General features: G+C 44.4%; 1 protein-coding gene across 1 annotated transcript in view; it reads right to left on the bottom strand.

The window, feature by feature from the left end:
- ITGA8 (integrin subunit alpha 8) overlaps positions 1-24,299 on the bottom strand; it is a 180,110-nt gene that overhangs the window by 82,264 nt on the left and 73,547 nt on the right. The window contains exons 10-13 of the mRNA XM_069729449.1: positions 16,986-17,042; positions 15,302-15,354; positions 11,124-11,329; positions 6,537-6,728 (exon numbers count right to left, since the gene is read on the bottom strand). Coding sequence (XP_069585550.1) covers positions 6,537-6,728; positions 11,124-11,329; positions 15,302-15,354; positions 16,986-17,042 — 508 coding nt within the window. The remainder of the gene's footprint in view (positions 1-6,536; positions 6,729-11,123; positions 11,330-15,301; positions 15,355-16,985; positions 17,043-24,299) is intronic.

Below are 24,299 nucleotides of genomic sequence, written 5' to 3'. Positions count from 1 at the left end.
AGCCGTGGAGCGCTCCTGACCAGAACCTAGGCGCCTCGTCACAGCCTGAGAAACTAGCTAATCCTGAAGATAGAAAAATAAGCCTACCTTGCCTCAGAGAAATTCCCCAAAGGAAAAGGCAGCCCCCCACATATAATGACTGTGAGTAAGATGAAAACACAAACATAGAGATGAAACAGATTTAGCAAAGTGAGGCCCGACTAGCTGAACAGAACGAGGATAGGGAAGATAACTTTGCGGTCAGCACAAAAACCTATAAAAAACCACGCAGAGGGGACAAAAAGACCCTCCGCACCGACTAACGGTACGGAGGTGGTCCCTCTGCGTCTCAGAGCTTCCAGCAGGCGAGAAAAACCAATAAAGCAAGCTGGACAGAAAAATAGCAACAAAATAACATAAGCAAAACTTAGCTTTGCAGAGCAGCAGGCCACAGGAATGATCCAGGGAAAAAACAAGTCCCACACTGAAACATTGACAGGAAGCATAGATCAAAGCATCAGGTGGAGTTAAGTAGAGAAGAAGCTAACGAACTCACCAGATCACCTGAGGGAGGAAACTCAGAAGCTGCAGTACCACTTTCCTCCACAAACGGAAGATCCCAGAGAGAATCAGCCGAAGTACCACTTGTGACCACAGGAGTGAACTCTGCCACAGAATTCACAACAGTACCCCCCCCCTTGAGGAGGGGTCACCGAACCCTCACCAGAACCCCCAGGCCGACCAGGATGAGCCACATGAAAGGCACGAACAAGATCGGGAGCATGGACATCAGAGGCAAAAACCCAGGAATTATCCTCCTGAGCATAACCCTTCCATTTAACCAGATACTGGAGTTTCCGTCTTGAAACACGAGAATCCAAAATCTTCTCCACAATATACTCCAATTCCCCCTCCACCAAAACCGGGGCAGGAGGCTCAACAGATGGAACCATAGGTGCCACGTATCTCCGCAACAATGACCTATGGAATACGTTATGTATGGAAAAAGAATCTGGAAGGGTCAGACGAAAAGACACAGGATTAAGAACCTCAGAAATCCTATACGGACCAATAAAACGAGGTTTAAACTTAGGAGAGGAAACCTTCATAGGAATATGACGAGAAGATAACCAAACCAGATCCCCAACACGAAGCCGGGGACCCACACGGCGTCTGCGATTAGCGAAAAGTTGAGCCTTCTCCTGGGACAAGGTCAAATTGTCCACTACCTGAGTCCAAATCTGCTGCAACCTGTCCACCACAGTATCCACACCAGGACAGTCCGAAGACTCAACCTGTCCAGAAGAGAAACGAGGATGGAACCCAGAATTGCAGAAAAACGGTGAAACCAAGTTAGCCGAGCTGGCCCGATTATTAAGGGCGAACTCAGCCAAAGGCAAAAAGGACACCCAGTCATCCTGATCAGCAGAAACAAAGCACCTCAGATATGTTTCCAAGGTCTGATTGGTTCGCTCGGTCTGGCCATTAGTCTGAGGATGGAAAGCCGAGGAAAAAGACAAGTCAATGCCCATCCTACCACAAAAGGCTCGCCAAAACCTCGAAACAAACTGGGAACCTCTGTCAGAAACAATATTCTCTGGAATGCCATGCAAACGAACCACATGCTGGAAGAACAAAGGCACCAAATCAGAGGAGGAAGGCAATTTAGACAAGGGTACCAGATGGACCATCTTAGAAAAGCGATCACAGACCACCCAAATGACTGACATCTTTTGAGAAACGGGAAGGTCAGAAATAAAATCCATAGAGATATGTGTCCAAGGCCTCTTCGGGACCGGCAAGGGCAAAAGCAACCCACTGGCACGAGAACAGCAGGGCTTAGCCCGAGCACAAATCCCACAGGACTGCACAAAAGCACGCACATCCCGCGACAGAGAGGGCCACCTAAAGGATCTAGCCACTAACTCTCTGGTAACAAAGATTCCAGGATGACCAGCCAACACCGAACAATGAAGTTCAGAGATAACTCTATTCGTCCACCTATCAGGGACAAACAGTTTCTCCGCTGGGCAACGATCAGGTTTATTAGCCTGAAATTTTTGCAGCACCCGCCGCAAATCAGGGGAGATGGCAGACACAATTACTCTTTCCTTGAGGATACCCGCCGGCTCAGATAAACCCGGAGAGTCGGGTACAAAACTCCTAGACAGAGCATCCGCCTTCACATTTTTAGAGCCCGGAAGGTACGAAATCACAAAGTCAAAACGGGCAAAAAACAACGACCAACGAGCTTGTCTAGGATTCAAGTGCTTGGCAGACTTGAGATAAGTCAAGTTCTTATGATCAGTCAATACCACCACGCGATGCTTAGCTCCTTCAAGCCAATGACGCCACTCCTCGAATGCCCACTTCATGGCCAGCAACTCTCGGTTGCCCACATCATAATTACGCTCAGCAGGCGAAAACTTCCTGGAAAAGAAAGCGCATGGTTTCATCACTGAGCAACCAGAACCTCTCTGCGACAAAACAGCCCCTGCACCAATCTCAGAAGCATCAACCTCGACCTGGAACGGAAGAGAAACATCTGGTTGACACAACACAGGGGCACAGCAAAAACGACGCTTCAACTCTTGAAAAGCTTCCACAGCAGCAGAAGACCAATTGACCACATCAGCACCCTTCTTGGTCAAATCGGTCAATGGTTTAGCAATACTAGAAAAATTGCAGATGAAGCGACGATAAAAATTAGCAAAGCCCAGGAACTTTTGCAGACTTTTCAGAGATGTCGGCTGAGTCCAATCATGGATGGCTTGGACCTTAACAGGATCCATCTCGATAGTAGAAAGGGAAAAGATGAACCCCAAAAATGAAACCTTCTGCACACCAAAGAGACACTTTGATCCCTTCACAAACAAAGAATTAGCACGCAGGACCTGAAAAACCGTTCTGACCTGCTTCACATGAGACTCCCAATCATCCGAGAAGATCAAAATGTCATCCAAGTACACAATCAGGAATTTATCCAGGTACTCTCGGAAGATGTCATGCATAAAGGACTGAAACACTGATGGAGCATTGGCAAGTCCGAACGGCATCACGAGATACTCAAAATGACCCTCGGGCGTATTAAATGCAGTTTTCCATTCATCACCTTGCTTAATTCGCACCAGATTATACGCACCACGAAGATCTATCTTTGTGAACGAACTAGCCCCCTTAATCCGAGCAAACAGATCAGATAACAATGGCAAGGGGTACTGAAATTTAACCGTGATCTTATTAAGAAGGCGGTAATCTATACAAGGTCTCAGCGAACCATCCTTCTTGGCTACAAAAAAGAACCCTGCTCCTAATGGCGACGATGACGGGCGAATATGCCCCTTCTCCAGGGATTCCTTCACATAACTGCGCATAGCGGTGTGCTCAGGCACGGACAAATTAAACAATCGACCTTTTGGGAATTTACTACCAGGAATCAAATTGATAGCACAATCACAATCCCTATGCGGAGGTAGGGCATCGGACTTGGGCTCATCAAATACATCCCGGTAATCAGACAAGAACTCTGGGACCTCAGAAGGAGTGGATGACGAAATTGACAGAAATGGAACATCACCATGTACCCCCTGACAACCCCAGCTGGACACCGACATGGATTTCCAATCTAATACTGGATTATGGGCTTGTAGCCATGGCAACCCCAACACGACCACATCATGCAGATTATGCAACACCAGAAAGCGAATAACCTCCTGATGTGCAGGAGCCATGCACATGGTCAGCTGGGTCCAGTATTGAGGCTTATTCTTGGCCAAAGGCGTAGCATCAATTCCTCTCAATGGAATAGGACACCGCAAAGGCTCCAAGAAAAATCCACAACGCTTAGCATATTCCAAGTCCATCAAATTAAGGGCAGCGCCTGAATCCACAAATGCCATGACAGAATACGATGACAAAGAGCAGATCAAGGTAACGGACAGAAGAAATTTTGACTGTACCGTACCAATGGTGGCAGACCTAGCGAACCGCTTAGTGCGCTTAGGACAATCAGAGATAGCATGAGTGGAATCACCACAGTAGAAACACAGCCCATTCAGACGTCTATGTTCTTGCCGTTCAACTCTGGTCAAGGTCCTATCACACTGCATAGGCTCAGGTTTAAGCTCAGGTAATACCGCCAAATGGTGCACAGATTTACGCTCACGCAAGCGTCGACCGATCTGAATGGCCAAAGACATAGACTCATTCAAACCAGCAGGCATAGGAAATCCCACCATGACATCCTTAAGGGCTTCAGAGAGACCCTTTCTGAATATTGCTGCCAGTGCAGATTCATTCCATTGAGTGAGCACTGACCACTTTCTAAATTTCTGACAATATACCTCTCTCATCCTGAGCCTGACAAAGAGCCAGCAAATTTTTTTCTGCCTGATCCACTGAATTAGGCTCATCGTACAGCAACCCAAGCGCCAGGAAAAACGCATCGATATTACTCAATGCAGGATCTCCTGGCGCAAGAGAAAATGCCCAGTCCTGAGGGTCGCCGCGCAGAAAAGAAATGACGATCCTAACCTGTTGAATTGGGTCACCAGAAGAGCGAGGTTTCAAAGCCAGAAATAGTTTACAATTATTTTTGAAACTCAGAAATGTAGTTCTATCTCCAAAAAACAAATCTGGAATAGGAATTCTCGGTTCAAGCAAAGAATTCTGGATCACAAAATCTTGAATATTTTGAACTCTTGCCGTGAGCTGATCCACACATGAAGACAGACCTTTAATGTCCATTGCTACACCTGTGTCCTGAACCACCCAAATGTCTAGGGGAAAAAAAAGACAAAACACAGTGCAAAGAAAAAAAAAATGGTCTCAGAACTTCTTTTTTCCCTCTATTGAGAATCATTAGCACTTTGGGCTTCCTGTACTGTTATGAAAGGCAATTCAGAATCACAATGGACATGGAGGTCAGAGCACATACAGTGAACTGACAATAACCCAAAATAATAGAACGAGCTCTGAGACGTGGGAACTCTGCAGACCGCAATCCCTAAGCCTATCAAACCACACTAAAGGTAGCCGTGGAGCGCTCCTGACCAGAACCTAGGCGCCTCGTCACAGCCTGAGAAACTAGCTAATCCTGAAGATAGAAAAATAAGCCTACCTTGCCTCAGAGAAATTCCCCAAAGGAAAAGGCAGCCCCCCACATATAATGACTGTGAGTAAGATGAAAACACAAACATAGAGATGAAACAGATTTAGCAAAGTGAGGCCCGACTAGCTGAACAGAACGAGGATAGGGAAGATAACTTTGCGGTCAGCACAAAAACCTATAAAAAACCACGCAGAGGGGACAAAAAGACCCTCCGCACCGACTAACGGTACGGAGGTGGTCCCTCTGCGTCTCAGAGCTTCCAGCAGGCGAGAAAAACCAATAAAGCAAGCTGGACAGAAAAATAGCAACAAAATAACATAAGCAAAACTTAGCTTTGCAGAGCAGCAGGCCACAGGAATGATCCAGGGAAAAAACAAGTCCCACACTGAAACATTGACAGGAAGCATAGATCAAAGCATCAGGTGGAGTTAAGTAGAGAAGAAGCTAACGAACTCACCAGATCACCTGAGGGAGGAAACTCAGAAGCTGCAGTACCACTTTCCTCCACAAACGGAAGATCCCAGAGAGAATCAGCCGAAGTACCACTTGTGACCACAGGAGTGAACTCTGCCACAGAATTCACAACAGGAGGGACACTGAGGAGCTGTCAATTAGGTTAGGTGAGCAGAGATTCAGCAGCAGAGAGGAGGAACACTGAGGAGCCATCATTTAGGCTAGGTGAACAGAGATTCAGCAGCAGAGAGGAGGGACACTGAGGAGCCATCAATTAGGCTAGGTGAACAGAGATTCAGCAGCAGAGAGGAGGGACACTGAGGAGCCATCAATTAGGCTAGGTGAACAGAGATTCAGCAGCAGAGAGGAGGAACACCGAGGAGCCATCAATTAGGCTAGGTGAACAGAGATTCAGCAGCAGAGAGGAGGGACACTGAGGAGCCATCAATTAGGCTAGGTGAACAGAGATTCAGCAGCAGAGAGGAGGAACACCGAGGAGCCATCAATTAGGCTAGGTGAACAGAGATTCAGCAGCAGAGAGGAGGGACACTGAGGAGCCATCAATTAGGCTAGGTGAACAGAGATTCAGCAGCAGAGAGGAGGGACACTGAGGAGCCATCAATTAGGCTAGGTGAACAGAGATTCAGCAGCAGAGAGGAGGGACACAGAGGGGCCATCAATTAGGCTACGTGGGCAGAGATTCAGCAGCAGAGAGGAGGGACACTGAGGAGCTATCAGGTGGGCAGATATTCAGTCAATCAAGTAAGGTAGACAAAGATTCCGCAGCAGTTGGAAGGAGCGACACAGTTCCATACATTTTGTAGCACCTGGTATTAAAACATCCTCTTTTTTTACCCTGGCTGAAATGAAATAGCAGAGTCTGTGAATAAGAAACCGCCATGAATCCCTTCATTCTGGAAATGATCTTTGCCGACAATGCAGGGATAGACTTACCATCCCCAGCAGAATTCATACAAAATAATGGCGCACATACCTGGATAATCATTTTTGTCTATGTCCGAATCCCCTCTCATTGTGAAGCCAAATCCTGCCGGCTGCGTCGCTGAGGCCCAGGATCCTTCCAAGACTTGAGATGGTTTGTCATTTAACCCGTTTCTGTTCCCATTATAAATAAACACTTTTCCCTTTCTGTCTTCCCCTGCGAATGGCGATCCGACGGCAACATCTGCAAAATGAAGGCGACACAACAATGAGATGAAATCTATCTGTCATTGATTTTGAAGACTTCTATATTAATAAAATCGGAACAAAATGTCCTCTAAATTCCCTAAGCACCTGGGGGTGAAAAAACATGTTATTGGTTTTCCTATCACCAATTATCAGTCTGAATTTATAGTGCAAATACAAATTACAGATACTAATGTAACGAATAGTACAATATCGCAACTGAAAAGATCATGTTTGAGAATATCAAGATGGACATCATAAAGGGTCAAACATGTTTTTGGTGCAGACTGGTGCAATTTGATTATAGCCTGCATGTAATGTCGGGGTTAGATAATTATCTGATTACTGTTGGGACATCACATTTATTTGTGCCCATGATTTTGAAGCCTCCACCAAAACCCTAGGCATTGGGACAAAACTGTAATACAGGATTATTTTTTTTTTCTTTTTTGCTAAAGCGACATTATTGCTGGAGAGAACAGAAATTCCTCCACTCTTGGGACCCTCATAATAAATCCCTGAGTTTTGGAAGAAAAAGATTCAGCCCCGAACACTGGGACACTAATTAGAGGAGCTGTGCAGTAAATGTGGAATGTATTAGGGAGCTCACAGACCAGTTTCAGAAGAGAAATGGAGGTTAATTGAGAGGTTATCCTCATAAAAGGGGCTCTCTATGGACCGGAGTGTGGAAAGCTGTGAAGCCCAGACACCAGTGAGCGCAGGGTCAAGTAGTGAGAGGCAGATCACAGCCGAGCTGCAGAAAACTAAGAGCGCTTCTAGCAAAATGCTAATTCTGCATCTGCGGGATACAAATAGAATTCACTACTGTACAGAATGGAGTACATAGCAACGGGACAGAGGGAACGGGCCAACAGATAATGACCTAGCGTTTAAATCACATTTTTATGTTACATTTATTCTCTTTTTTTAAGTTGATAATGTTTTTTCCAATTTCCATCAGAAATCTTGCAGATTTCACACACGTCTAATGCTAGTCTCATATTTCCTATTATGCACAGAAGACTTTTCAGCAGGCTCAGTATCATCACAGACAGGATTACAATGCAAGGTAGCAAACACCTCCTGTACAATGACTGATAACACCTCTATATACAGTAGATAACACAGGATCCACCATTCACAATAGATGATGTCACAGCTCACCTTCTCCTCCTGTACAATGACTGATAAGATAACACCTCTATATACAGTAGATAACACAGGATCCACCATTCACAATAGGTGATGTCACAGCTCACCTTCTCCTCCTGTACAATGACTGATAACACCTCTTTATACAGTAGACAACACAGGATCCACCATTCGCAATAGGTGATGTCACAGCTCACCTCCTCCTCCTGTACAATGACTGATAACACCTCTTTATACAGTAGACAACACAGGATCCACCATTCACAATAGGTGATCACACAGCTCACCTCCTCCTCCTGTACAATGACTGATAACACCTCTATATACAGTAGATAACACAGGATCCACCATTCACAATAGGTGATGTCACAGCTCACCTCCTCCTCCTGTACAATGACTGATAACACCTCTATATACAGTAGATAACACAGGATCCATCATTCACAGTAGATGATGTCACAGCTCACCTCCTCCTCCTCCTGTACAATGACTGATAACACCTCAATATACAGTAGATAACACAGGATCCACCATTCACAATAGGTGATGTCACAGCTCACCTCCTTCTCCTGTACAATGACTGATAACACCTCTATAAACCGTAGATGACTGTTATGAAAGGCAATTCAGTACTACAATGGACATAGCGGTCAGAGCACATACAGTGATCTGACAATAACCTAAAATCATAGAACGAGCTCTGAGACGTGGGAACTCTGCAGACCGCAATCCCTAATCCTCTCCAAACAACACTAGAGGCAGCCGTGGATTGCGCCTAACTCTGCCTATGCAACTCGGCACAGCCTGAGAAACTAACTAGCCTGAAGAGAGAAAATAAGCCTACCTTGCCTCAGAGAAATACCCCAAAGGAAAAGGCAGCCCCCCACATATAATGACTGTGAGTTAAGATGAAAAGACAAACGTAGAGATGAAATAGATTCAGCAAAGTGAGGCCCGACTTTCTTAACAGATCGAGGATAGAAAAGGTAACTTTGCGGTCTACACAAAACCCTAAAGAAAACCACGCAAAGGGGGCAAAAAGACCCTCCGTACCGAACTAACGGCACGGAGGTACACCCTTTGCGTCCCAGAGCTTCCAGCAACAAATTAGACAAGCTGGACAGAAAAAATAGCAAACAAATAGCAAAGAAGAACTTAGCTATGCAGAGCAGCAGGCCACAGGAATGATCCAGGGAAAAGCAAGTCCAACACTGGAACATTGACAGGAAGCCAGGATCAAAGCATTAGGTGGAGTTAAGTAGAGAAGCACCTAACGACCTCACCAGATCACCTGAGGGAGGAAACTCAGAAGCCGCACTACCACTTCCCTCCACCAACAGAAGCTCACAGAGAGAATCAGCCGAAGTACCACTTGTGACCACAGGAGGGAGTTCTGCCACAGAATTCACAACAGATGACACAGGATCCACCATTCACAATAGGTGATATCACAGCTCCCCTCCTCCTCCTGTACAATGACTGATAACACCTCTATATACAGTAGATAACACAGGATCCACCATTCACAATAGGAGATGTCACAGCTCACCTCCTCCTCCTGCACAATGACTGATAGCACCTCTATATACAGTAGACAACACAGGATCCACCATTCGCAATAGGTGATGTCACAGCTCCCCTCCTCCTCCTGTACAATGACTGATAACACCTCTTTATACAGTAGACAACACAGGATCCACCATTCACAATAGGTGATGTCACAGCTCACCTCCTCCTCCTGTGCAATGACTGATAACACCTCTATATACAGTAGATAACACAGGATCCACCATTCACAATAGGTGATGTCACAGCTCACCTCCTCCTCCTGTACAATGACTGATAACACCTCTATATACAGTAGATAACACAGGATCCACCATTCACAATAGGTGATGTCACAGCTCACCTCCTCCTCCTGTGCAATGACTGATAACACCTCTATATACAGTAGATAACACAGGATCCACCATTCACAATAGGAGATGTCACAGCTCACCTCCTCCTCCTGTACAATGACTGATAACACCTCTATATACAGTAGATAACACAGGATCCACCATTCACAATAGGTGATGTCACAGCTCACCTCCTCCTCCTGTACAATGACTGATAACACCTCTATATACAGTAGATAACACAGGATCCACCATTCACAATAGGTGATGTCACAGCTCACCTCCTCCTCCTGTGCAATGACTGATAACACCTCTATATACAGTAGATAACACAGGATCCACCATTCACAATAGGAGATGTCACAGCTCACCTCCTCCTCCTGTACAATGACTGATAACACCTCTATATACAGTAGATAACACAGGATCCACCATTCACAATAGGTGATGTCACAGCTCACCTCCTCCTCCTGTACAATGACTGATAACACCTCTATATACAGTAGATAACACAGGATCCACCATTCACAATAGGTGAAGTCACAGCTCACCTCCTCCAATTTTCTTCACAGAGACCTTTTGCCCAGAATGGAGAAAAACATTGGGTATAAGTCAGTCTAATGCTGCTAACTGGAAACATGACTCTAACATAACAATTTCCTACTATGATCAGTGTGAAAATTGCAAGATTAATATACGGTATATAGAGAGAGAATATGAAAAATGTTCCCAAATATATATATATATATATATATATATATATATATATATATATATATATACATATATATATATTTTATTTTTTTTTTTGAAAGACACATTTTACATCACAAAACAATTTGGACAATAGGTCATTTTCTGGTGACGCATTCTCTTTATAGGGGATGCACTTAGTTTTATATTGCTAATTTTATGGCCTATTTAAGTAACAGATGATAGTAGTAATCCTTTGCTTAGTCATATACCCAACAGGGCTCTTAAGGACCACACTGAATGCTCATTGGCTGCCTCAAATGACCTCAAGTTGTAACCAATCACTGGCCAAAACAGTGACCTTCCTCAATCAGTGATTGGCTGCGATTACATTTCCTGATATTTCTGGTGATTGGAAAGGAGACCAGCAAACAGATACTAGCAGGGGCTGGGTGAGGATAGGATCTGGAGATGCGGGGGTCAGAGAAGGGGGATATTGCTTCTTTAATTTTTTTTTTAAACTTGTCTAAGCCATTTTAAAAATAACATGCAACTTCCAAGTTCCCCACAGTTATGGTACAGCGATTCTACAACTATTATCTGAGTTACAGATAATCCATTGCCTACTTTATAGAAGAAATTCATCTTACCGTTGTATCCATCTTGATTCAAATCGCCTAAATTTGTGATAGCGCTGCCAAATCTGCCAAACACCGCGTCCCCCTTCAGTAACTGAGCGTCTCTGAACAGAAGAGGACTCTCCTGCAAGTAGAGGTAAACGTGGCCCACTTCTTTTGGGCTACTCTCGAATTCACGGTCCATGTACAGTGGCGCCCCCACTAGGACATCATCTAAACTGCACAAAGAAGGTATATAATCATTCAGAAACATTTGTCAGCTACACACTGCTGCATATCAGCAATTTCCTCAAATACCCTCTCTAGGAGAATAGATCTTTAAAGAGCACATGATTTTGCACTCTCTTATCCTTCCTAATAATTTTCCACTCAGTTATCCTCTCTAGTAATTTTGCTCCTTTTTTCCCTTCCCAACAATTTTGTTCCCTTTTTCCCTTCCTAATAATTTTGTTCCCTTTTTTCCTTCTTAACAATTTTGCACTCTTTTATCCTCTTTAACAATTGTGTTCTCTTTTTCCCTTCCTAATAATTTTGCACTTGGTTATCCTCTCTAATAATTTTGTTCCCTTTTCCCTTCCTAACAATTTTGCTCCCTTTTTCTCTTCCTAATAATTTTGCACTCTTTTATCCTATCTAATAATTTTGTTCCTTTTTTCCCTTCCCAATAATTTGGTTCCCATTTTCCCTTCCTAATAATTTTGTCCCTTTTTTCCCTTCCTAATAATTTTGTTTCCTTTTTCCCTTCCTAATAAGATTGTTCCCTTTTTCCCTTCCTAATAATTTTGCACTCTTTTATCCTATCTAATAATTTTGTTCTCCTTTTCCCTTCCCAATAATTTTGTTCCCTTTTTCCCTTCCTAATAATTTTGTTCCTTTTTTCCTTCCCAATAATTTTGTTCCCTTTTTCCCTTCCTAATAATTTTGTTCCCTTTTTCCCTTCCTAATAATTTTTTCGCTCTGTTATCCTTTCTAATAATCTTCCTCCCTTTTTTCAACTTCCTAGTAATTTTGCACGCTGTTATCCTTCTTAATAATTTTCAGTTTTAATTTTTTTGTTTTCCTTCCCAGTAATTTATTTAATCTGACAACTGCTTGTCACCATTCATCATCATTGCTGATTGGACAGTATTAGTAAGTGTACTCAACCGGTAAAAGCGCTGAGAATTCCCCTTTAAATCAAGATTGTCTATGGAGCAGATAATTTAATCGATTTATCACTTGCTTTAGCTTGAGTATGGGAATATATTAAAGGGGTTGTCCAGGACAGACATCTTGATGTATCCATAGGATACATCATCAATATCAGATCGTTAGGGGGTCCGATACCCAGCAGCAATCAGCTGTTGTCAGATTCAGCAATAGCCAGATGTAAACACTGTATGGCGCCAGTACAGCACAGCCCGTATACAGTAAAGTGACAATCCTCTGGTGCTGCACCACAGCTGCTATTCAATTGCTGTTCCAGCCCCTACACAGTTTGCAGTTCTGTGCTGTTCCAGCTCTCCAAACTGTTCAAATAAGGCTGTCGCCAGACCTGATAACAGGTGATAGTTTGGGGTTCGATAACCTGGCCTAAGAAAAAAATCGTCATTATTTCAATTTTTGGACAACCTCTTTGAGGCAGATCAAATAATGGATTTCCATAACATAGTGATGAACACAGTGGATGCAGCTTCATAACGAAGTAAATTAAAATGTTACACTTACACGCTCCTGAGGAAGGACAGAAGGTCCTGGCAGCCCTAGGCCATTTTTTTTTACATTCTCTCAGGTGGAGACCACTTTCTTTTGCAGATTCTCACCACCCATTAAATTTGGGACAAGGCCAACCTGGGTAGGGGCACTCACTCTCTTTGGACCCCTATATTACATACATCCTCTCAGGTGGAGACCACTTTCTTTTGCAGATTCTCACCACCCATTAAATTTGGGACAAGGCCAACCTGGGTAGGGGCACTCACTCTCTTTGGACCCCTATATTACATACATCCTATTATCACCTAAACCTAAATTAGTGTCTCATGAGTAACAGCTATGCTTCATAAATATCGATCTCAAGGTGCCGAAGTTCTCGCCCTATCCAACAAGGCCAAATTCGAGCATAATTATCTTACTGTACACCATACTTTCTCATCTAAATGATGCATAGAAAGCAATGTCCGTAAATACACAGGACATTAACCTCCGCGAGCCCGCCATGACATGCATGGAATCCGAGGCTCTTAAAAATATCACTTATGAGCACAGATGTGTACATTACGTGACACGAACATATGCATTGGGTAAATGTTTAGAATCTGCAGGACAGTATATAATTATGATTGATGACTGATTATGGATCGTTGTATGCAGCAATAAAATATGATAAACTCCTGCACATGTATACAGGCAAATACACGTACACAGGCAGTCATTCATTAGATGCAGAGTCACAGGACTCAATACTCTCTTTTTTGGGCTTTTAAAATAAAAGTTTCCATAATGAAAAGGTGAATGCTGTATACAAAACAAAATATATATATATATATATATATATATATATATATATATATATAGCTATTCAATTTCATACTTAAAGGGGTTGTCTGGTCCAAATCAATAAGTCTGCCGTCACTCTTTGTATTTTTGTTATTGGGCTTAATTACCGCTGTTCTCCGGAATCCGGCGATGTTTTTCTTATTTTTCTGCGCCTCTCCGTTCCTGAGATATGGCCCTTTCTTCCCTGTCTGTAAATTGTGCCTTGTTAGTCAAGTGGGCGTGGTTCTCATCTCTTCTCAGTGGCCTTATCTATGAGGACCACACCCACTTTGATAACAAAATGGCATTTATACAGAGGGAAGAGAGGACCTTAGCTCAGGAATGGAGAGAAGCAGGAGCAAAAGAAAAACAGCGCCGGATTCAGTAGGAGAACGGCAATAACAATAGGATAACACACTGCACATTTATGGAAAGTGACTGGTGCTCCTTAAAGCTCTCATAGCCTACCAAGAATTTATTAAAAGGGTTTGTTCATGATTAAATAATATTATCTGAGGTTTTTTTAAACAGTTTTAAACAATTAAATCTGGCCCGTCAAAAGCATTTTCCCTGACAACCTCCTAATATGACAACTATAATGGGTCTATTGGGCAAAGCTGTTAGGCCAATCACTAATAGATGACACTGTTGCCAGTTCTGTAAATGGGCTGAATTGCTCATACAGGTACTATAAGGAAGACTTTTACTATAGGAAGGGCACCGTAAAACAGTAATGTAGTTGGCGTTATCAATGTGAGTCCTACTATGAAACTTAAGAGGGCACTGCAGTTGGTGGGTCAATGTGCAACTTCGAACTACTTGAGCCATTTCTAATCTTTCTGTACTCTCTGGACAATTAATGTCCTCTTAAAGAAGCACTCCTCCTCCCATCAAAGTTTTAATCCTCTTCTTATATTGCAGTCATCATATCATACGGAACTGTGCACTCACAATTGCTCATTTTACCTTTTCTACCCAGATAATTGTTCTCTTTTATCTGATCTATGTAGAAATAGGAAGTCTCTTGTCCCTGTGCATAAATTATTCCCCTCTTCAACTCCTGACCCAGCTCCTCCTTCCTTCCACTCTGCAAGGGACTTTTGCAGAGACTTATGCCTCATACAGGGAAAATTGACCTCCTGTTTCTACGTAGAGCTTAGAAAGATTCAACTCGTCAGTTTTTAATCACGTGATGTCATAGATCTAATAGAAAAGAGAATTAGCTGGGTAGAAAGGCAAAATGAGCAATTGTAAGTACACAGTTCTATATAATATGATAATCACAATATAGTAAGAGGATACAAATTTTAATGGGAGGTGCTTCTTATATATATAGTAGCATCTCTATCATTCATGCTGCTTTCTTTTTTTGTAAAAAAAAAAACAACTCCTGCCAATCCATTTTGCAGTGTTTCCACTGACGACTCTTCTACTAGAAGAGCGTATGACATTTAGCAGAATACAGGGCACAGCATGAAACCATAAGCATTAAGCCGCGTATTTACATCTAAAGTAACCCCCATATACATGTCAGACATTGATTCCTCCCCCTCCGCCTCCCGTGCATCCTCTTAAAACCGAAAATGCAGCGAAGTGGCAAAATGGAGTAAAACACAGTTCTTCATGGTGGTAATTAAGAGCGGCCCAAACATTGGAGGATAGTGTTAACATACCCGTCACTGTTTACATCTGACACGGCGACTGTATATCCGAAGTATGAAGCCATCTGGAAAGAGAGAGGTTTTAACAATGGCACGACCCTCCTCGTATATATCTGCGAATGTATCAGCGTCCTGACATCAAACAATGTCTTAATGGGACAAGGATCTGCAAATCTTCAATATCTCACTGAATTATTTAAACAGGGAGCTGAACCTGAACCCTGAAAGGCCAATTTCCGAGACTTCCAGTAAACAAGGGCAGGTTAACCCCATAGATGGGAGGATGGATGGGCAGATGTTTCTCCATCTATATGGACATAAGGAATCACTGATACATTTAATGTGGTCGATGCATTCTTCGGAACTCCGATCGGAATCCTCTATTTTTTTTATACTTATTTGGGTTATGTGGATGCATTGGTTTTTTTTTAACTTAAAGATGCAGATTATGGAGGCACGGATTATGTCACGCCCAGCAGACAAGCCGTGTATTTTTCTTAAAGTAATTTTTGCTCCCATCCGCCCATTTTTTAATGCAAACAAATGAAGCCAAGGAAGCGCTTGTCTGTTGTGACATGGGAATCAATATTGTATAGAGGGTTGTCTATACTACCCATCTTTATTAGAAGAAAAAATAATATTATCACTTGTTTAATAATGTCAAAGCATTTTATTTTTTTAAAGAGAACCTTGCACTAGTTTTTTTAAATTTAAACTGAGTATTTCCTCCAATTGCGGCAGCTCCTCTGATTCTGGAACAGTTTTTATTTTTCTTCTGAGCCCCTCCATTCCAAAGTTATGCCCTCCGGAAACAAAGATGCTAAAATTTCCCTTCAGCCAACTGGTTGAAGACCACAGGACCTTTCTGTGGGCGTAGCCATATTTTGATTGGCCAGGAGAAAAATAAAATGTTCACAGGAAGTTCTGTGGTGCACGCCCAGTTAGGTGAAGGAAAATTTAGCATCTTTTTAATTCCAGAGGGCATAACTTTGGAACGGAAGAGCATAGAAGAAAAAGAAAAACTGTTCCAAAACCAGTGGAGCAGCAAGAACTGGAGAAGGCACTCAGCTTAAATGAAAAACAAAAATCCAGAGAAACGTCCCCTTTTCTTACGAGGCTATTTTATAACATTTTTCACTTAATTTTTTTTTTTTTTACATTTATTTAACATAGGAGGTTATGGGGAGTATACTTTGAATTGAATCCATGTAGCTGCCATGGTGAATGGATGTTAAAATGAAATATTAGCCATCCAGTACAAAAAAAAACCCTCCTCCCTAATTGTGAGCAAATATGGTCTCTGATTGGAAAGGAGGTGATAACAAGAACAAAAGTTCTTCTTTCACCCTCCCAAGTTTCTTCAATTGGTAAGGGGGTGATAAAAAGAGAAAAAGTACGTGTTTCACTCTCCCAGGGGTCAGTCAAGACTGTACAAGCTGTGACAGATTGGGGTGTTTCGTCCTGCTAAAACTTGTACCTTCCCCCTTCCCTAAACAGAACCTTAAAATTTTTAAAAAAAAATGTCTCCCGGTAACCTTATTTCGAACAGGCTCTGCACCCCAAATTTTGCAACTGGAACATTGATGCCAGTATCATGAAACTATTCGACAAGTATTTTATATATAAAATGGATAAAAGTCAATTATCTGTCTGTGTCTTACAGGCTCATCAATAACCCCACGATGTGTAAAATTACCTGATCACCTGTGAAATTGTGAATGTACGTCATCTCTGTAGAGTCAATGATGGTGACCTGGAAAAAGAGATGGTGGTCCATCAGCCTGGATATATGGGGTCAATATAATTTGAGGCCTTATTTATCAAAAATTTTACATTAAGCTTTTAGGTGTACAACTGCTTGAAATATCTCAATTTTTCACAACACATAATTGCATAAAAAGGTGACTTCTGCCATTCTTACACCAATGTTGAACAGTTCTACCTACATTTAAAAAAAAGGGTGTAGCTGAGTCGGGAGGCAGCATGAGCAAAGCCATCATAATTTATGACATAAAAGTGTCATAAGATAGCACCAGGCGCGGACTGGCCCAGGTGGCAGGAATGCATATGCCCCCCCGGCCGGTGCCTAAGCAGCTGCACAGGGCCGCTGGAGGACTAGCAGTAGCAGTGATTGCAAGACATAGCGCCACCTGTAGTGCACGGTGGCGTCATCCCGCCAGCAGCCGACATGTAGGCTGCAGGGGTATGTGAGGAGCAGGCTCCTGTGCAGCGCTGCCACTCTGAGGGAGAGAGCCAGCAGCAATCAAGATGAAAGGTCAGACTCAGCATACCGGCCTGTGTGTGCATGGAGCTCCAGCTTCTCCTGCTCTTATCTGTTATCCCGGCAGAGAAGGAGAGACGGGGGAGGTGCCGGACAGTGCAGAGCTGTGAGCAGGAGAAACTGAAGAGCTGCACATGGACATCAGCCGCCCCTGCACCACAGAGGAGAGTGTGTGATGTGTGTATGAGCCTGGTATCTGGTGTGTTGTGTATGTGATGGCTGCATGCATGTGTGTGATGGCTGCATGCATGTGTGTGATGGTTGCATGCATGTGTGTGATGGCTGCATGCATGTGTGTGATGGCTGCATGCATGTGTGTGATGGTTGCATGCATGTGTGTGATGGCTGCATGCATGTGTGTGATGGCTGCATGCATGTGTGTGATGGCTGCATGCATGTGTGTGTGTGATGGCTGCATGCATGTGTGTGTGATGGCTGCATGCATGTGTGTGTGTGATGGCTGCATGCATGTGTGTGATGGCTGCATGCATGTGTGTGATGGCTGCATGCATGTGTGTGATGGCTGCATGCATGTGTGTGTGTGATGGCTGCATGCATGTGTGTGTGATGGTTGCATGCATGCATGTGTGTGTGATGGCTGCATGCATGTGTGTGATGGCTGCATGCATGTGTGTGATGGCTGCATGCATGTGTGTGTGTGATGGCTGCATGCATGTGTGTGATGGCTGCATGCATGTGTGTGATGGCTGCATGCATGTGTGTGATGGCTTCATGCATGTGTGTGATGGCTGCATGCATGTGTGTGATGTCTGCGTGAACAGGGGCGGATTATAAGAGGGTCAATATAGGCGGTAGCCCAGGGCCAAGTGGTGTGTGTGTGGGGGGGGGGGCCTGGGCTACCGCACAGATTGCCCGCCACCATCAGGGCATTACTGCCTGTGCCCTGACTGGCGTATCATATATGGGCCCGGTTGGCAGAGAGAGGGGGCCCGCACCGGGCCCCGTCTCATCTGCTCACCGGGCCCCTACCGGCGCTGTGGCGGTTTCCTATTGACGTGCGGGCGCGTGCCCGCACGTCAATAGTTAACAACAACAGCCGCCAGCCAATTGGAGGCTGGCAGCTGAAGTCGGCCGCAGGCGCACGCGCAGCGCACACGTCGCTGGCGTCTGACGTCATTGTCAGTCGCCGGCGAATGCGCGCTGCTGGAGGGAGCTCGCCGCCTGGAGCGCTGGTAAGGTGAGAACTCAGTTTGTTGATTGCTGGACACACTGGGGCAATGCTGGACACACTGGAGCAGATTGCTGGACACACTGGGGGTAATATGCTGGACACACTGGGGCAGATTGCTAGACATACTGGGGCAGATTGCTGGACACACTGGGGGCAATGCTGGACACTGGGGCAGATTGCTGGACACACTGGGGGCAATGCTGGACACTGGGGCAGATTGCTGGAGACTGGGGCAGATTGCTGGACACTGGGGCAATATGATGGACATACTGGGGCAGATTGCTGGACACACTGGGGGTAATATGCTGGACACACTGGAGCAGATTGCTGGACACACTGGGGCAGATTGCTGGACACACTGGGGCAATATGCTGGACACACTGGAGCAGATTGCTGGACACACTGGGGGTAATATGCTGGACACACTGGGGGCAGATTGCTGGACACACTGGGGGCAATGCTGGACACTGGGGCAGATTGCTGGACACTGGGGCAGATTGCTGGACACTGTGGCAGATTGCTGGACACTGGGGCAATATGATGGACATACTGGGGCAGATTGCTGGACACACTGGGGGTAATATGCTGGACACACTGGGGCAGATTGCTGGACATACTGGGGCAGATTGCTGGACACACTGGGGCAGATTGCTGGACACACTGGGGCAGATTGCTGGACACTGGGGCAGATTGCTGGACACTGGGGCAGATTGCTGGACACTGGGGCAGATTGTTGGACACTGGGGCAATATGATGGACATACTGGGGCAGATTGCTGGACACACTGGGGGTAATATGCTGGACACGCTGGGGCAGATTGCTGGACACACTGGGGGTAATATGCTGGACACACTGGGGCTGATTGCTGGACACACTGGGGCAGATTGCTGGACACACTGGGGCAGATTGCTGGACACACTGGGGCAATATGCTGGACATACTGGGACAGATTGCTGGACACACTGGGGGTAATATGCTGGACACACTGAGGCTGATTGCTGGACACACTGGGGCAGATTGCTGGACACACTGGGGGTAATATGCTGGACACACTGGGGCTGATTGCTGGACACACTGGGGCAGATTGCTGGACACACTGGGGCAGATTGCTGGACACACTGGGGCAATATGCTGGACATACTGGGGCAGATTGCTGGACACACTGGGGGTAATATGCTGGACACACTGGGGCAGATTGCTGGACACAGTGGGGGCAATGCTGGACACAGTGGGGGCAATGCTGGACACACTGGGGGTAATATGCTGGACACACTGGGGGTAATATGCTGGACACACTGGGGGTAATATGCTGGACACACTGGGGGTAATATGCTGGACACACTGGGGGTAATATGCTGGACACACTGGGGGTAATATGCTGGACACACTGGGGGTAATATGCTGGACACACTAGGGGTAATATGCTGGACACACTGGGGCAGATTGCTGGACACACTGGGGCAGATTGCTGGACACACTGGGGCAGATTGCTGGACACACTGGGGCAGATTGCTGGACACTGGGGCAATATGCTGGACACACTGGGGTTAATATGCTGGACACACTGGGGGTAATATGCTGGACACACTGGGGGTAATATGCTGGACACACTGGGGTAATATGCTGGACACACTGGGGCAGATTGCTGGACACACTGGGGGCAGGACTGGAGGCATGGGCAGAATGTAGATACGGGGCATGATTGGAGACACGGGGCAGAATGAAAGACATGGGGCAGGATTGGATTATGGGGCAGGATGGGGAGATCATATGGAGTAGAATGGATACTCATGAGGGCAGGATGCGAGAACATATGGCTGGAGCCAGGAATTAGATATACGGGGCCAGGATGGGGATTATTACCATAGGGGCTAATTAAGGGATATTATTACTGCAGTGATGTATTTATTTTATTTTTTTTAGTATACTGTTTTAAATGGGGGGGGGGGCAGGCCTGTTACTGTGCAGAGTGACACTATGTCGCCTTTTTTTCTTCATGTGGTGTTGTGTAGAAGTTGTGAAAAATTAAGTAATGTGTTCTGCAAGCGGAGCTCGAGATAACTGTGTTATTTCTTGCAGAAACGAGTCCTGGCTGGAAGAAATGATGGCAGTCTGTGCTGGATGAAAGATGAAGGAGTTCACCTAGAGACATCACTGGTGAGTCAGTGTTACCTATACACTGACACTATACACTGTATACTATATACAGAGGTCCTGTGTACAATGTCACCAGTGATCACTGTATAACCTACATATTATATACAGAGCTCCTGTGTATAATGTCACCAGTGATCACTGTATTACCTATACATTATATACAGAGCTCCTGTGTATAATGTCACCAGTGATCACTGTATTACCTATACATTATATACAGAGCTCCTGTGTATAATACCACCAGTGATCACTGTATTACCTATACATTATATACAGAGGTGCTGTGTACAATGTCACCAATGATCTCTGTATTACCTCTACACAGACACTGCATACTAAGTACAGATCTCCTGTGAATACTGGCACTTATGGTGATAGTATTATGTTTTTTTGTTTTTTTTATTACTGATCAGTATTGTACTATTCAGTCACTATGTGGTGGTAATATGTGGTCTGGAAATGGTGTTGTGGTATTTGTCCCTTGTGTGTGCTATTTGGTCACCAAGTGGTGGTAATATGTGGTGTTGGCATGGTGCGGTGGTATTTGTTCCTTGTATGTGATATTATTCGATCACTGTGGTTGTAATTTGTGGTCTGGTCATGGTGCAGTGGTATTTGTTCCTTGTATGTGATATTGGTCAAAATATTCCTAAATTGTATTGCATATTTTAACAAAAATTTAATAGGTTACAGTAGAGTAGGGCCCGGCCATTTTCCTGGAATAATCTGGTTCAGGTATATCGTGACCCCCGTCACATGACCCCCGTCACATGACCGAGGGGGCCCACAGTGTCTGAACAGCCCGGGGCCCTGGCTACCCTTAATCCACCCCTGGCTGCCTGTGTGTGTGATGGCTGCCTGTGTATGTGATGGCTGCGTGTGTGTGATGCATTTGTGTCAGAGTTGCGTGTGTGTGTGATGGCTGCGTGTGTGATGCATTTGTGTCAGAGCTGCGTGTGTGTGAGCTGCATGCGTGTGTGTGAGCTGCGTGCGTGTATGTCATTATATAGTGGGGCTGTGTGTGTGTGTGTGTGTGTTATTTTACAGTGGTGCCGTGCGTGTCATACATTATGGCTGTGCGTATGTGTCATTATACAGTGGGGCTGTGTGTGTATGTGTCATTGGTGCATTCACTCTGTGTCATTCTATGTGACTGTAGACTTGTGCATCTCACATTGCTCGCAGAGCTGTGGTTATTTGGCATGTGTCTGGCTGCAAGTTTGTGATTGGCATACATGCGGTCACATGCCGACAAGACTTGCATGGCGAATGCAACTGTATTGAACAAGGCCCAAAACCGTCTAGTCGAAATGTGGCTGGGAATATATATATTGCATGATTGTGGTCACAAGACCACCTGTTGCCGGCACCAGAGAATCCTCATAACGCACAGTGCGCACGATATGAGGATTCACACATAGTGACTGTAGACATGTAGCATTATATCCGACAACCCCTTTAAGGATGAGCCGCTCCTCATGGGCCACTGCTGTGTGCTTGCCCCCCAGGCCAAAATTTGCCAGTCAGCCCCTGGATAGCACAGAAGTGTTCCATCAGTACATCTCAAAATAAATTTGGTACAACATACTACAAATTCACTAAGAGATGACCAATGTATATCAATTTCTCACCATTTTCAAGATTTCGACCTGATCATCTGCTGCTTAAAGTGGCATGTAAAAGTTTGGGCACCCCTGGTCAAAATCTCTGGTATAATGAACAGTTAAGCAAGTTGAAGATGAAATGATCTCTAGAAGGCCTAAAGGTAAAGATGACACATTTCCTTTGTATTTTAGAAAAGATAACTATATATATAGTTATTTTTTACATTTTTAGAAATTACAAAACGGAAAATGGGCCAATGCAAAAGTTTAGGTTAGTAACTAGTAGCACGCCCTTTTGCAAGTATCACAACTTGTAAACCCTTTTGGTAGCCAGACAAGAGTTTTTCAATTCTTGTTTGAGGGATTTTCATCCATTCTTCCTTGGAAAATTCTTCCAGTTTTGTGAGATTCCTGGGTCGTCTTGCTTCCTCTGCTATTTTAAGGTCTAGTCACAGATTTTCAATGATGTTCAGATCAGGAGACTGTGAGGGCCATTATAAACCTTCAGCTTGTGCCTTTTTAGGGAGTCTATTGTGGTGTTTAAGATCATTATCCATTTGTAGAAGCCATGCTCCTTCTCTTTTTAACTTTAGCTTTTTTACAGATGGTGTTCTGCTTGCATCAAAAATTTCTTGAAATTTCATTTAATCCATTTTTCCCTCTACCCTTGAAATGTTCCTTTGCCATTGGCTGCAACCCCAAAGCATGGTTTAATAGTTGGCGAGATGTTCTTTTCCTGAAATTCTCTGCCCATTTTTCTCCACACATACCTTTTGTTATTATGGCCAAAGAGTTTTATTTTAACCTCATCGGTCCACAGGAATTGTTTCCAAAATGCATCAGGCTTGTTTAGATGTTCTTTTGCATACTTCTGAAGCGGAATTTTATGGTGAAGACGCAAAAGAGGTTTTCTTCTGATGACTCTTCCATGAAGGTCATATTTTTGCAGGTGTCTCTGAACAGTAGAACAGTGTACCACAACTCCAAAGTCTACTAAATCTTTCTGAAAGTCTTTTGCAGTCAGACGGGGATCTGATTTGCCTCTCTAGCAATCCTACGAGCAGCTCTAACTGAAATTTTGCTTGGTCTTCCAGACCTTATCTTGACATCCACTGTTCCTGGTAACTGCCATTTCTTCATTACATTTCGAACTGAGGAAAGGGCAACTTGAAAACACTTTGATAACTTCTTGCAGCCTTCTACTGCATTGTGGGCCTTCACCATTTTCATAGGCTAAGCAGCTTCTTAGAAGAACCCATGGCTGATGTTTTTTTGCCCAAGGTTAGAGGAGTCTAAGTTTTTATAAAGCTGGGAAATTTGCATCACCTGTCCTTTCCTAACATGATAGTGAATGAGCCTTGATCCTAACAGGCTAAATAAGGTCTGAAACCTTGGTGAAAGTTATCTGAGCACACAAATCTCCAACCCTTTAAAGGGAATCTGTCAGCAGGTTTTTGCTATTTATTCTGAGAGCAGCATAATATAGAGCATTAGAGTCAGATTCCAGCGATGTGTCACTTATCAGGCTGTGTGTTGTAGTTTCAATGCAGTGTTTTATCAGCAGGAAATTATCACTGCCGGACTGCCTCCACCACTGATTGGAAGCTTGCTGAGAATGCTCAACGTAGACCAATCAGTGGTGTGGGCGGGGTTATACACAGCTCAGCATCTGCAACACAGAAAACGGGGATTCTATCAAAACTGCGCCAAGCAATCCAGTAAGTGATACATCATTAGAATCAGGGTCTCTTGCCCTATATTATGCTGCTCTCTGAC

Source organism: Ranitomeya imitator, chromosome 6 (assembly GCF_032444005.1).
Source record: "Ranitomeya imitator isolate aRanImi1 chromosome 6, aRanImi1.pri, whole genome shotgun sequence".
Lineage (NCBI taxonomy): Eukaryota > Metazoa > Chordata > Amphibia > Anura > Dendrobatidae > Ranitomeya > Ranitomeya imitator.
The sequence above is the reverse complement of the archived record's forward strand: the minus strand, read 5'-3'. Positions and strand labels throughout refer to the sequence as shown.